Source organism: Podarcis tiliguerta (genome assembly GCF_965153285.1).
Source record: "Podarcis tiliguerta genome assembly, chromosome: 16".
Taxonomy (NCBI): Eukaryota; Metazoa; Chordata; class Lepidosauria; order Squamata; family Lacertidae; genus Podarcis; species Podarcis tiliguerta.
This window is the reverse complement of record NC_139549.1, coordinates 14,279,961-14,294,281: the sequence shown is the minus strand read 5'-3', so window position 1 is coordinate 14,294,281 and position 14,321 is coordinate 14,279,961. Positions and strand designations below refer to the sequence as shown.

Below are 14,321 nucleotides of genomic sequence, written 5' to 3'. Positions count from 1 at the left end.
TAAACTTCACTTCCCATTACCCTCCCTTTTATGGGGAAAAGGCACAACTGTTAAAGTGGTACAAAATATAATTTAAATATATGGTGTGAGTCTAACCTTAAAACATGCCTTCCTTGCTAAGGAGTCCCAGAGCTTGAGGAGCTTCCTACACTTCTCTGAGGGTCAAAGTCAAGCATTCAAAACAGATTCTGCAACTTATTTATGTCAAACCCAGCAAATATAGTTTTGCTCAACAGAGAGATGAAAAGTCATTTAATAAACATAACACAATGTATAAAACAAGTGAGAAATCAATAAAACGTCAAGCTATGTTGACCCTTTAAGTGAAGCCTCCAGGAGCAGGTGAAGTCTAGTATAGGAACACCATGCAAACATCTTCATTTGGAAAGGTAATCATGTTCAGCTGTCTGTAAATGAAGGTTAAAAAAAAGGAGTCAGATCCTATGATTATTTATTACACTTTATCCCAGTCATTCCAGCATGGTATAATGGTTAGGGTGTTGGACTAAGGTTTGAGAAACCAGGATTAAAATCCTAACTCAAGGCCCTTGCTCAAAATTCATAATGTGCACACTGGTGCAAAAAAGTTTGGCAACCTTTGGTCTATGCTCTCAGTGCAAAGGTGGGAAGTTGTTGCCCTTCAGATATTGTTAGACTAACTCCCATCATTCCCAGTTCATTGGCCATGCTGGCTGGGGCTGATGGGAGCTGGAGTCCAGTAACATCTGGAGCGCCCACACATATCTCCCATCCCTGCCTTAGGAAATGGATATATTTCATACTCTCCAGCCCCACTGAACAATGAAGAGTACAAAGAGGTTAAGCTTGATCTCATTGAGCTCCTTTGAGGAAAGAAAGAGCATCTCTTCATTGGAGGCAAGCTTGAGAAAAAAAGATTAATTTCAGTGGACTCTCCTAATCAGTGCTTTTTGTCCTGGCGCAGTACTGTCACCTTCTTCTTTTTTCAAATCAGAGCCTCGCACCTCCTTTCCGAAGCCTGGAAAGCTTCTGCCCGGCTTAGGGAGGGAGGGACGATACCCTGGCAGGGCCCAAGAGCCCTCTATTGCATGCTGAATACCGGCACCTTTTTTTCTAGGGGAAAAAAGCACTGTTCCTACCTCAAAGAAAGTGTCTAAGATCTTGTCAGTGGTGGATGCCTGAGACTGGAATTGCTGTTGGTTTGTCTCAATTGCTGTCATTAGTCGAAAGTAGAAGTAGAGATATTCCCACTCCCTAGACAAAGAAGGAAAAATTATTGGGGGTACCAAACAGCTTGGGACATAAGTACTGATAAGAGCATCTCCCCCAGTACAGTATTAACTATTTCAGGCCCTATAATCAGTGGAGGAGGCCCTGTTGGAGCAAGCGCTGCCTGGCTGGTGCTCACTTGCGTCTTCTCAGATTCCCTGCTTGTGGAATGCTCTTCCTGGTGAGATGCATCTGTCCACTTCATAATTAACATTTAGGAGGGATGTTAAACTGTTACTTTTCATCCAGGCGTTTCATAACTGAAAGATACCGTTCCTGGCAACATTGTAATTATTAGCTGGAACTCTTTTTAAATGTTGTTTAGATATTCTTAACATTTTTAATCTAATGTTTAGTCTACTGCTAAATTATTTTGTTCTGCTGCTTTTGGTTGTCTGAGGGAAAGGTCTTCCTTATTACTACAGTGGTACCTCTAGTTACAAACTTAATTTGTTCCGGAGACCCGTTCTTAACTTGAAACTGTTCTTAACTAGAGGCGTGCTTTCACTAATGGGGCCTCTCGCTGCCGCTGTCACACAATTTCCGTTCTCATCCTGGGGCAAAGTTCTCAACTCGAGGTAACTCTTCCAGGTTAGCGGAGTTTGTAACCTGAAGCGTTTGTAACCTGAGGGGTTTGTAACTGAAGGTACCACTGTACTGATATTTGTAAGCCTCTGTGGAACTCCATTTTCTTCTCTTCCGCTGAAGAGCAAGCTAAAAAAATGTTGCAAGTAGATACATTTTCATCTATTGGCTGCGGCGCCTCCTCACCTGTCCATCAACTCGAGGCTGCCATATTTTCCCATGACTGTCCGTCTGAATAATTCCTCCTCCTTTTCCTCTTTTGCTTGGGGCTTATCTGCTGAAGGGCAAAAAGAGACTTGCCAGCATGCATAGCTTGGCTTCAATGTTAAGAATCATCTCCCTCCCTCTGAACTTGAGGTTGTAATCGGTGTTCGTCCTACTCAGAGTATATCCATTGAATTGAACGGACATAACTAACTTAGGCTCATTCATTTCAGGTTCAGTTGATGAGTGGGGCACACAAAGAAGCCTGCATTTTGCAAGCATTGGCTGCTTGAAGGAGAAGTCCCTTTTGCAGATGACGCCTTCAAAAAACCAAACTGAGCCAAACCGGTTCACCAGCACAGCAAGGGCAGCTAATGTGATGTCAGCTGACTGGCAAATAGGCATGGTTTGTGGGTGGGGAATGGCCTTGTGGGTCAAACTGGACCACACTCAAAGAGCAGGTGTGGCCTGCAGGGAAAGTCCTAGGGGCTGATAGAAATATTTGGAGGGCAACATTCGGGCCTGAGGTTCCTCACCCCTGCATTAAAGGTTCTAAGCTTGAGCCCAGTCTCAAAGCCTGCTGCCCATCTCCCCAAACACTCTTGTCACCTGCTGCTTTGCCAAAAGCATCCTCTGCCAGACTGCTCTCCTTCAGTTCAACCCACTTCTGTCAATTGGAAAAAGAAATAGAACTCAGTGACTGGAACACTCATCCTGGCAGCCCCAGTCCCAGCTATTCCCTGTCAACCCCCAGTCTGCATGGGCATAGCCAGGGGGGAGGGGGTGGCAGCTGCCCCCTCCCAAATTAAGTAAATAAGTAAATAAATACTTAACTAAAAGTATATATTGTAGAATGATTTTGACAATTTTTTTCTGAGCACTTGAGACCAAAAGAAAGTAGTTTAAAACAACTGTTGAGACATTTCATTCCGAATCTACTAGACAGAACCAGACAGAGGATGATGACAGGTGAGTGTCCTGACCCACCCATCCTGGGTACACCAATGGGAGCTGTGCTGACCTTTTGCCTCTTGAGCTCTTGACGCTTCACCAAAGCCATCTGGAAGTTGTCGACCAGGACCGCAATCACCAGGCTGCAAGAGAAAGGGAGAGAGGGCAGCAACAGGGCTGTGACTGTTCTATATTCCACAATTTACCAATTGCTTCCTCAAAGAGAAATGGAAATGTACATAAAACTACCGCTTTCGTAAAAGTTAAAACAATCCCATATACAAAACCAATTAAAAATACATTGCATATATAGGAACGATTTCAAATCCAATACAGAGCCCAACTGTGTCTCAAGGCTTTAACAGCAATCGTTGCTATTCAGAGCCGGCCCACCCATGAGACAGGGTGAGGCAGCTGCCTCAGGCGGCAGTTGGGATAGGCAACAGATCCAGCGCACCGCTTGCCTCCTCCTCTTCTGCAATCCTCATGCTGCCACCACCACTGCCTCCCTCTTCCTCTACTGCCACCTGCTCCTTTCTGGCCTCCTTTTACTCCTCCACTGCCTTCAGAGCACCAGGACTTCCCTGGATGGGCTGCTCTCAGTCGCCTCAGGTGGCAGAGGAGGCAGTGGCAGGGGAGCAACATTTTCTGCTGTGCCTCAAGCAGCAAAAATGTCCTGGGCTGGCCCTGTTGTTATTTAGTCTTTTCTTGGGTGTCTCGGGGTTTTAAGAGCACTTATCGCTGCGTTTAGTTTATCTAAAACTTTTTACTTTCGCTTTAAGCTTTTACCTTGCTGTGCTTTTTGGAATCCACCCCACACCCGTTCTGGTGTGATCAGCCAGAGCTCAATGTATTTAGTAAACAGTTAATCCCGTTAAGAGTGTCTGGCTAAGACCAAAGAATCCCAAGTTCAAATGTGCTCAGTTGTGAAGCTCGCCAGGAGTATGGCAGATTTCTCCACCCAGTTTGGTAAACTTACCCTATTTTTTGCTCTATAAGACTCACTTTTTCCCTCCTAAAAAGTAAGGGGAAATGTGTGTGCGTCTTATGGAGCGAATGCAGGCTGCGCAGCTATCCCAGAAGCCAGAACAGCAAGAGGGATTGCTGCTTTCACTGCGCAGCAATCCCTCTTGCTGTTCTGGCTTCTGGGATTCAGAATATTTTTTCTTGTTTTCCTCCTCCAAAAACTAGGTGCGTCTTATGGTCTGGTGCGTCTTATAAAGCGAAAAATACGGTATCAACCCAATGGTCTCAAAGCAGGTGTCAGGAGGACAGCTCAGGCACCCAAATCCCATCCCTCCAAAACCAGACACAAGGTCGTATCCAAGCATCTTCCTCCACTGTCTCAGGCAGGCCCACAGCAGGGGCACCAGGTCCTGGGGGGGGCATGTCCTTTGGGGGCTCCCCCCAATATTTGGGGGGACAGGCCTCCCCTAGTGTCCGAGAATTGAAGAGGCGAAGCACTGAGCAGAGTGTGGTGAGGCTACAGTGGCTCACATACACAGAATTGCCCCCTCACAAGCTGACATCTCTGTGCCAGAAAGAACCTCAGGCAGGTCCTTCCATATATATATATATATATATATATATATATATATATATACCTAACAGGGATATTGCGAGGATAAAATTCCAGGGTGGTGGTGGAGTAGAAGAAGAGAAGAAGAAGAGTTTGGATTTGATATCCCGCCTTTCACTCCCCTTCAGGAGTCTCAAAGCGGCTAACATTCTCCTTTCCCTTCCTCCCCCACAACAAACACTCTGTGAGGTGAGTAGGGCTGAGAGACTTCAAAGAAGTGTGACTGGCCCAAGGTCACCCAGCAGCTGCATGTGGAGGAGTGGAGACACGAACCCGGTTACCCAGATTACGTGACTACCGCTCTTAACCACTACACCACACTGGTGTAGGCGGGCAGTGAACAATGTATGCTACCTTGAGCACCTTGGAGGAAAAGCATGATATAATAAATGTAATAAATCAACAAACAGTCCCTTGACCTCCCATCCAAGGTCCTCTCCAGTAAGTCAAAAGCCTGAGGAGCCCATACTTACTTGAGAAGCAAGAAGTACTCTAGAAGGATGTAGACGATCAGGAAGATGATGATGTACCAGGCACCTGGAAAGAAATACACATGGGGCCTGTGAGTGATAATGCTGCCTAGGGGTGGGCTTTTCAGGAAATCTCCACGTTTAACATATTAGCATGGATTCCCCCCCCCCCCCCCAGTTCTTGTCTTGCTCTTCAATCTTGACATGAGGTTGGGTGGGCTGGGATTTTTTTAACCGATTGTGCTAAAAATTGTGCTGAGTTCTATGCACCCCCCTGACAAGGATCCTCTTCCCTCACCTGCTTCTTGACAGGTAAGGTAGATGAGGGACCAGTCATCCAAAGTGAAGAGCTGGAAAAGTGTGAAGATGCTGTTGAAGAGGTCTCCGAAGTGTTTTTCGTCAGCTTCATGGAACATGTCACGCAGCACCACGGAAGACATAACTGACAGGTGGAAGGCAGGGCTAAGGAACAAAACAAGGAGCCTTGGAAATGCAGGATTGCGGGAGAGAGAACGCCATTCCTTTACCTCTTCCAAGGATTTGTAATTAACCTGTGAAATTCACTCGTCATAGGATGACATGACAGAAATCAGTGCCAGTAAAGTTTTGGGGAGCGGAAGAAGGCAGGTCTTAGTGTTGCCCTTGTTAGAGCTCAGCAGGGAGGAGGAGGAGGATGGGGACAAAACTAGAATTAATGGCCTCTGTCTCTCATTGGCTCTGGCGCCACCTACTGCTGGCCTCCCTGCCTTCTGCCCTACCAGTCCCAATGGGCACCAGGCGCACCTGGATTCTTCCCTCTCCCTTCTGCTCTTTCCTGGGAGGATACAGAGGAAACAGAACATGAGGAGAATAATGGCTCCAATGGACTCGCAGGAAAGCAAAAAAGTGCTTGTGACTTCCTTGAGGTTCTGCATCACTCTACGTGGAAAAGCAAATAAAGAAACAGAGAGTTAGGTAGGGTTGTAAGGTCAGTCGCTGTCAATTCTTCTGTCCCGCAGCCCACCTAAAACCTGGGAAGTTGCTATGGATTCCTCCAGATGACCCATTTATTGAGCAAATTACAGTTCCAAATATTCTTTGTGCTCAGTGAGAGAAGAATGCTTTCAGGGTACAGGACGGGAGGGTCCTGGTATGTACTGGAAGCCCTCTTGCAAAATATTGACTATCTGGAGGCGCTAAGGAGCTCTTCCATTCCCCTTCCCTCCCCCAGCTAGAAATTTTGGCCCTAACCGGAGGGTGAGCAGGAAGCGGATGGCACGGATAGCACGGACGGCCTTGCAGATTTTGAGGACCCGGAAGAGCGTGAGTTTGTTGCCGCGGTTGCCTTGTCTGGAGGAGATGAGCAAGGGGAGCAGAAAATCCAGCACCGTCATGCACATAATGAAGAAATCTGGCAAAGGGAAGAAGAGGAAACATAGAAATTAAGGCAGACCCACATGAAACGGTGCTTCAGACTGTCAGCTGAGCAACATTAAGCTTATACAACTAGTGTAACATTATGGGCATTCCAGAGAAAACAACAACACTTAGTTTAGTACAGTACTTTGCTTAGTACAGTGGTACCTCAGGTTACAGACGCTTCAGGTTACAGACTCTGCTAACCCAGAAATAGTACCTCAGGTTAAAAACTTTGCTTCAGGATGAGAACAGAAATTGTGCTCCGGTGGCGTGGCGGCAGCGGGAGGCCCCATTAGCTAAAGTGGTGCTTCAGGTTAAGAACAGTTTCAGGTTAAGAACAGACCTCCGGAACGAATTAAGTACTTAACCTCAGGTACCACTATACCAACCGTCTCATCATTTGAGAAGGGTCCGCTGTTAGTTCTGCACATGTTGCTATTCTCAGGCAGTCTGCTAATTAAATAGTTTGCCCTGGAATCCCTTGGTATCAGCCAGGGCTTTTTCTCTCAGCTTGAACTTGCCGAAACTCAGTTCTGGGACCTCTCTGGTGGGCGCCATTGCCATGATAAGAGAACAAGGCAGGCGACCATGGTGGGTTCCGGCACCTCTTTTTCTAGAAACATAGAACTGGCGCCAACACCTGTTCATACCCGCACTGCAAAAAGACCCACCAATGTCATTCCACGGGTCGCGGAAATATTCGCAGCCCAACGCAATGAGCTTGAGGACGGCCTCTAACACGTAGACAGAAAGGAAGGCAGGATCCATGGCAGAAAAGAACCATTCTGTTGCAAGGGAGGAGAGAAAGAGAGAACCATTGATTGTGAGAAAGCCACTCTCCTCCATGAAGAAAGCTGTTGTGATCTGTGAAGATGCCCACCACTGAAGAAGGTGAATTGCCTGAGTGGGGAGTGGGGGCAGTAGTCCCTGGTTGAATCTACACAGGAGATAAAGGTGTGGGTACAGGACCACAGATAATGCCCCTAAAGCAGTGGTTCTCAACCTGTAGGTCCCCAGATGTTGTTGGACTACAACTCCCATCATCCCTGAGCTCTGGCCTTGCTAGCTAGGGGTGATGGGAGTTGTAGTTCAACAACATCTAGGGACCCACAAGTTGAGAAAGGGTGCCCTAAAGGCAAGGCCAAACTCTGAAGTGGTCTCAGCAAGGTTCTGAAGCAACTGGCTGGTTTCTATTGGGGATAGGTAGTCACTGACTAGTGTTGCTTCCTGAAAGGGTCAGTGCCTTATTCTGCAGATATAAGGCCCTTGGGTCAATATGGCTTCCAGCTGTGGAGATCTCTCCTGAGGGCCAGCCGTCAATCTGGGAGCAGAAGTTCTCCTTGGGGCAGGACTGAAGCCCCTGGCCTTATTGAAACCAGAGCATGCTCTGGTTACTACCCAGCATTCAGAAGAAGTCTACGGAGCAGGATTATTTATGAGGAAAGGAACGCCTCTCCTGAGGGCTGACCTCCCCGAATTTCAACCACTGCAAACGTTTGAGCCACCAGCAATAAGGTGTTGATGGCAACCACCGAGCAGATTACGAAGTCAAAGATGAAAGACTGAGTCAAGTGGTAGATGATCTCCCTCAGCAAGACGAGGTGCGGGTGGATCTTCTGCCAGGCATGCACCACCATCTCTGTCATCGTCATTCGTCTGTGCTTCCTCTTGCGGCGCTGGCGGGCCGGCTTTGCTAGAGTTAGAGAGGGAGGAAGAATCGTTTGAGGGTGAGGGCAGAGGAGGCAGCCATTCCCCTCACCCAGTTTCTCAGACCACATGAGGTTGTCCCCTGCAACAAGGGCCTGGATAGCTCAGTTGGATAGAGCGTGGTGCTGACAATGCCAAGGTTGCAGGTTCAATCCTTGTAGGCAACAGCGGCACATTCCTGCATTGCAGAGGGTTGGACTAGATGATCCTCGGGGTCCCTTCCAGCTCTACACTTCTATGATTCTATGATTCCAAGGGACGTTGGAGAATCCAGAAGAGAAAGGGAATGGAGGTGAGATTTGCTATGTTTGCTTATTCATTCCTTGCCCAGAATAGAAATTATCCAGTCAGTATTATTGGTAATGGACTAATGTAATGATAATGAGAGTGATTTTGTAATTAAATGATGTAAATGTTCACCATAGCAAGCAGCAATGCGGATAATTCAGTTTTTGTCAGGAGCCAAACTGCAGTGTAACAGAATCATAGAATTGTAGTTGGAAGGGACCACAAGGGTCATCTAGTCCAACCCCCCTGCAATGCAGGAATCTCTCTGCCCAACATGGGGGTTGAACCCACAACCCTGAGATCAAGAGCAGGGGTAGGCAACCTAAGGCCCATGGGCCACAAGCAGCCCATGAGGGTCGTTTAACCGGCCCATGAGCTGCTCCCGTACCGAGTTGCCTGCTAAACCAGCGCAGCACAGAAACTCGCTTCTGCAGCGCCAGAAATCACGTCTGCGCAGACGCCAGAAATCAACCGGACCAGGTGAGGTAAACCTTGCCAACCCCTGATCAAGAGTTTCATGCTGTTCCAGCACGACGGCCTTGGTCCGGTATACCTCAAGGAGCGTCTCCACTCCCATCGTTCAGCCCAGACACTGAGGTCCAGCACCGAGGGCCTTCTGGCGGTTCCCTCCCTGCGAGAAGCCAAGTTACAGGGAACCAGGCAGAGGGCCTTCTTGGTAGTGGCGCCCGCCCTGTGGAACGCCCTCCCACCAGATGTCAAAGAGAAAAACAACTACCAGACTTTTAGAAGACATCTGAAGGCAGCCCTGTTTAGGGAAGCTTTTAATATCAGAAGGATTATTGTATTTTAATATTTTGTTGGAAGCCGCCCAGAGTGGCTGAGGAAACCCAGCCAGATGGGCGGGGTATAAATAATAAATTATTATTATTATTATTATTATTATTATACCAACTGAGCTTTCCCGCTGAATGTAACAAATTGTGGGTGGGAAAGAAATAAATCCCTTCTTACATACCTCCCTACAGCACCCATGTTGGGGACTAAGTCCCACACTTCCAAGTACAGTAATCAATCCTGGAATTAGGCTGAGCTCCTCCTCCTCCAGAGGAAACCATGTTAAGCACAGTGATTTAATTTACTGAAATTGGGAATGCTTAAATGCATGAATGTGTGTTTAATTCTGAAATGTTTCCCAGTAACTCTCATGTGATTGGTTAATTCTGTTCACATGGGAGACATCTTATTACATTCTCCATTTTGTTTTGTGTGTTTGTGTGACTTGACTGTAATGGCTGCATCTCCATGAACACTGAAGAAAAGAAAGAACTCTCTGAATGCAACAGACCCTCCAACATTTCTCTGATGGAAATAGAGACATCCTATTATTATTATTATACCCCACCCGCCTGCCTGGGTTGCCCCTACCACTCTAGGCAGCTTCCAACTTATATAAAAACATAATAAAACATTGAACATTTAAAAACTTCCCTATGCAGGGCTGCCTTCAGATGTCTTCTAAAGGTTGCGTAGTTACTTATCTCCTTGGCTTGGGGGCTGCATAACTCCATACCCTCCAACATTTCTCCAGTGAAAATAGGGACGTCCCAAGGAAAAGAGGACATTCCAGGATCAAATTTGAAACCGGGACGGCTTCTGCAAATCCAGGGCTGTCCCTGGAAAACAGGGACACTTGGAGGGTCTGATATGTAATAGAGGAGAAGAGTGCTAATGTTTCTCTGTGAATGTATGTGACAAAAAGAAGTACAGAATCTGAATCTGATGTTCTCCCAAAGAAGCAATAAGGAGAAGTCTGCTGGAAAGAGAAAGTGGAAACCTCTTGGAGGGGGCTGCATGGGTTAGCTGGGCAATGTACAGAAGGCTGAGTGCAAGGACTGGAAAGACAGAAAGACCGAGTTAGTTTGAATGTTTATGGAAGAATCTTCAACTACCGTATTTACTCGAATCTAATGTTCACTTTATGTTGCGAATACTAAGGTGCCCGTTAGATTCAATGGCACATTTACATTCACCGATAGATAGATAGATAGATAGATAGATAGATAGATAGATAGATATAACCATCTATCCATCCATCCACATTTGGTTTCAAGGTTCTGAAAACTGAGGTGCACATTAGATTCGATGGCGCATTAGACTTGATTAAATATGGTAAGAGGCAGTGGCGTAGCGTGGGGGGTGCAGGGGGGGCCGGCCACACCGGGTGCAACATCTGGGGGTTAGGGTTAGGGGGCGCAAATCCACGGGTTAGGGGGCGCAAATCCACGGGTTAGGGGGCGCAAATTACTTGCCTTGCCCCGGGTGCTGACAACCCACGCTACGCCACTGGTAAGAGGACAAAACAAGTCCCATGCTTGGATAAGCATGTGAATGTATATTATTCTTTAGCTATGTGTTCTGCAAGTGAACGCTTTGAATATTTTAACCTTGTTTTAATTTCAATAAAATAGTCAGTATTGCACATGATTTGGCTTCCTAGCGGCAATTTAGCTACTCTGCCAACAGACCAATCTCCATATAAACTTCACTTCCAACCATCCTGCCAGGGTTTTTGGGAGCTAAGGCTCTGGAGCTCTGACTAGAAAAGGCTCCCCGCTCCTGACAGAGACAGCCCTGAGCTCGATGGCCAGGGGTCCGGTTCGGTATAAAGAACATGGCCATCTAAAAATGGTCCGGGGGGTGGGAAGATCTGCTGCACCTATGTAAAGTCAAATTGTACCCCTGGAATCGCCCCTCACTTTTGACTCTTATCCCTCCAGGTGCATTCTTGGAACTTCTCCTCGACCTGCTGCTCTGATTGCTGAATCTTCTCGGGTGTTTTCTAGACCCTCTCAAGGAGGGCGACAGGGAGGTGACGGCAAGGACCATGGAAGGCTCTGGGTGGGCTGAGGGTGAATACCCAGGCCCAAGGCTGGAAGGCATTCCTGTGCCTGCACCCTGGGCTTGGCCCTGCTCCTGGGTCGGGACCTGCAGCATTTTCTCCATCTGAGGCACAGAGGACATGGCAGGCACGGTGAGGAACCGGTGATCCATGGTGGCGAACTGAAGGAGCCCTCGTGGCTCAGACGCGCCTGCCTAGAAATGTCCTCCCAGTCGGCTTCTCCAGTCTGGGCTGTGGCGAACCTGGAACACGGAAGGCCCCAGGCTTCCGAATGGGGAGCCTTGGCAGCTCTTTGTGATGCCATTGTGAGGCAAGGCAAAGCATGCCAAGCCAGTCAGAGGCGGTGGTGTTAGCAGACGGTCTATGGAGCCTAAGGCCCAGGCCGCAGATCTCCTGCCCCTCTCCACATTTTATTTTTAGCTTTTTTCCCAACTGACCTTTTCTACGTCCGGACGGATACCATGTAAGAAACCAGAACCAATAACAGAAAAGCAAACCAATCCCTCTGCAAAAAGTGTTTGATTTGCTTCTAGAAACTGGTTGGCAACACAGTACTGTACTCATAATCCTCCAACATGCTGGAGACCCAAATCGGGACACTCCTTTTTTTTGGTCCCGAATTCTCACACGTGCGTGTGAACACAAGGCCAAAAGACGCTGGTTTTTTTGTTTTGTGAAAATGGGGGCTTCAAAGCAGAGGCGCCGGCAACTCCTAGGGGCGCAGGTCGCTTTGTGCCCCCCACCCACCTAATAAAAGCCACGTTTGGACTTCATTTTGCAAGGAATTTGTAACAGGGTTGCTGGAGGGCAAGAGAGCTGGGATTGGGCACAAACCTTCAACGTTGTTTCTTACAGCCCTTGAGACTGGAGTAAGTCCTAGAGCTCTGCTAGGACAAGAGAGGAAGCGGCTCCTGGCTACTTATCATATTTTAGAATTAAACCAGGAGTGCTTAATTCAGATGACTTGGAGGGTAAAGCTCCCCACCTATGATTATTATTGTTGTTGTCGTTGTCAGTGTTTGGTGTTTTTTTTTAGGGAAGGAAAGCTGTCAGTACATACAATAAAGTTGTTAAAGTAAGTACAACACTTTTAACATTTGGGGGGGGGGGAGGTGCCAATACTGTGTACCCTTGAGTACCCTCAGAAAATAATAAATGGTTGTTGTTGTTGTTAATCCACCCTTTACCACAAGGTACCAGGGCAGGTTATAATTAAAACACAATATTGGAAAGCAATTTAAAGCAGCTTAGGTTGATCTCTTCTGTGAACTGCCCTGAGACCTCTGGGTATAGGGCGGTATAATAATAATAATAATAATAATAATAATAATAATAATAATATCACAGAAATAAGGCAGGTCCTAAAAATATGCTCAAGCAGGCAAATGCTTAATTTTGCAGCCAGACGCTGTTGCTTTGGTGTGAGCAGGAAGGCACCCAGATGCCTACAAACTTGGGCTTGGGGAGAGTTGGGTTCAAGTCCCTTTTTAGCTTTAAGTATTCAGAGTAGCCCTGGACCAGTCGCAGTTTCTGAGACCAGTCAACCTCACAGAGCTGTTTTGGGGATAAAAAGTGGGGTGATGGGTGGGGGAATAATCCTTCATCAGCATTTGGTACCTCTATTGCTAAGATTGGGTGCAGGTTTTATCTGCCCCCAAATATGTTATTCAAGTTGGCACCACTGCTTCAAAGCGTGGCATTGCCTGACATCATAGGGATGCCAGGTGACTGACAGGTGGCTCCTCCAGCTGGCCTGCCAGAGTTTGGGGAGCTAAGGATTTGGGGCCCTGACTAGAAAAGGCTCCCCACGCCTGATGCAGACAGCCCTGGGCTCGCTGTCCAGTGGTCCAATTCAGTATAAAGCAGATCCTAGAAAAAGCAGCCATGCTGGCTCCCCCCATTTTGAAGGAAGTTAAGTAATAATACACTTGGCTGTCAAAAAATGGGTCAGGTGGGGAGGCCCGCCACACTAACATTAAGTCTGAATGCACCCCTGGAATTGCCCCCTCACTTTTGACTCTCGTTCCTGTGTGTGCGGTTTTGGATGCTTGCATTGACCTCCTGCTGCTCCTGCTGCTCCTGCTGAATCTCCTGGACCCTTTCATGAAGGGCGACAGGGAGGTGACGGCCAGGACCGTGGAAGGCTCTGGGCGGGGTGAGGGTGAATACCCAGGCCCAAGGGTGGAAGTCCCAGGCATTCCTGTGCCTGCACCCTGGGCTTGGCCCTGCTCCTGGGTCGGGACCTGCAGCATTTTCTCCATCTGAGGCACAGAGGACATGGCAGGCACGGTGAGGTAATTCATGGTGGCGAATTGAAGGAGCCCTCGTGGCTCAGACGCGCCGGCCTAGAAATGTCCTCCCAGTCGGCTTCTCCAGTCTGGGCTGTAGCGAACCTGGAACACGGAAGGCCCCAGGCTTCCGAATGGGGAGCCTTGGCAGCTCTTTGTGATGCCATCGTGAGGCAAGGCAAAGGATGCCAAGGCAGTCAGAGGCGGTGGTGTTAGCAGACAGCCTATGGAGCCCAAGGCCCAGGCCACAGATCCCCTGCCCCTCTCCACATTTTATTTTTACCTTTTTTTCCCAAACTGACCATGTAGGGAATCATAACCAATAACCGAAAAGCAAACCAATGCCAGTGTGGTGTAGTGGTTAAGAGCGGCGGACTCGTAATCTGGTGAACCGGGTTCGCCTCCCCACTCCTCCACAGGCAGCTGCTGGGTGATCTTGGGCCAGTCACACTTCTCTGAAGTCTCTCAGCCTCACTCACCTCACAGAGTGTTTGTTGTGGGGGAGGAAGGGAAAGGAGAATGTTAGCCACTTTCAGACTCCTTCGGGTAGTGATAAAGCGGGACATCAAATCCAAACTCTACAAGAAGGTGGGGAAAGTTTCAAAAACTGGTTGACAACACAGTCCTGTACTCATACCCTCCAACATCATGGGGACCAAAATCGGGATGCTCCATTTTTGGTTCCAAGCTCTTGCGCCTAGGTGCGAGCACGAAACTAAATGATGCTCGTTTTGTGATCTCGC

The 14,321-nt window shown here is 47.8% G+C and overlaps 1 protein-coding gene across 11 annotated transcripts; it reads right to left on the bottom strand.

Annotated features, from left to right (window-relative positions):
• Positions 1-237: 237 nt before the first annotated feature.
• CATSPER1 (cation channel sperm associated 1) lies at positions 238-13,844 on the bottom strand. Of its 11 annotated transcripts, none has more exons than XM_083416989.1 (12): positions 13,302-13,833; positions 7,904-8,128; positions 7,107-7,220; positions 6,268-6,427; positions 5,864-5,955; positions 5,336-5,479; positions 5,041-5,104; positions 3,059-3,131; positions 2,647-2,704; positions 2,020-2,110; positions 1,119-1,233; positions 238-407 (listed from the first exon to the last, which is right to left on the bottom strand). In XM_083416989.1, exons 1-12 carry the CDS (start codon positions 13,591-13,593, stop codon positions 378-380), a joined length of 1,458 nt encoding a protein of 485 aa, XP_083273115.1. In that variant the 5' UTR covers positions 13,594-13,833; the 3' UTR covers positions 238-377. The 11 variants fall into 11 exon arrangements, with proteins under 11 accessions (XP_083273115.1, XP_083273117.1, XP_083273120.1 ...); XM_083416991.1 differs by having other exon boundaries at positions 2,020-2,107; XM_083416994.1 differs by lacking the exon at positions 13,302-13,833 and adding an exon at positions 11,728-12,286.
• Between the last annotated feature and the right edge of the window lie 477 nt (positions 13,845-14,321).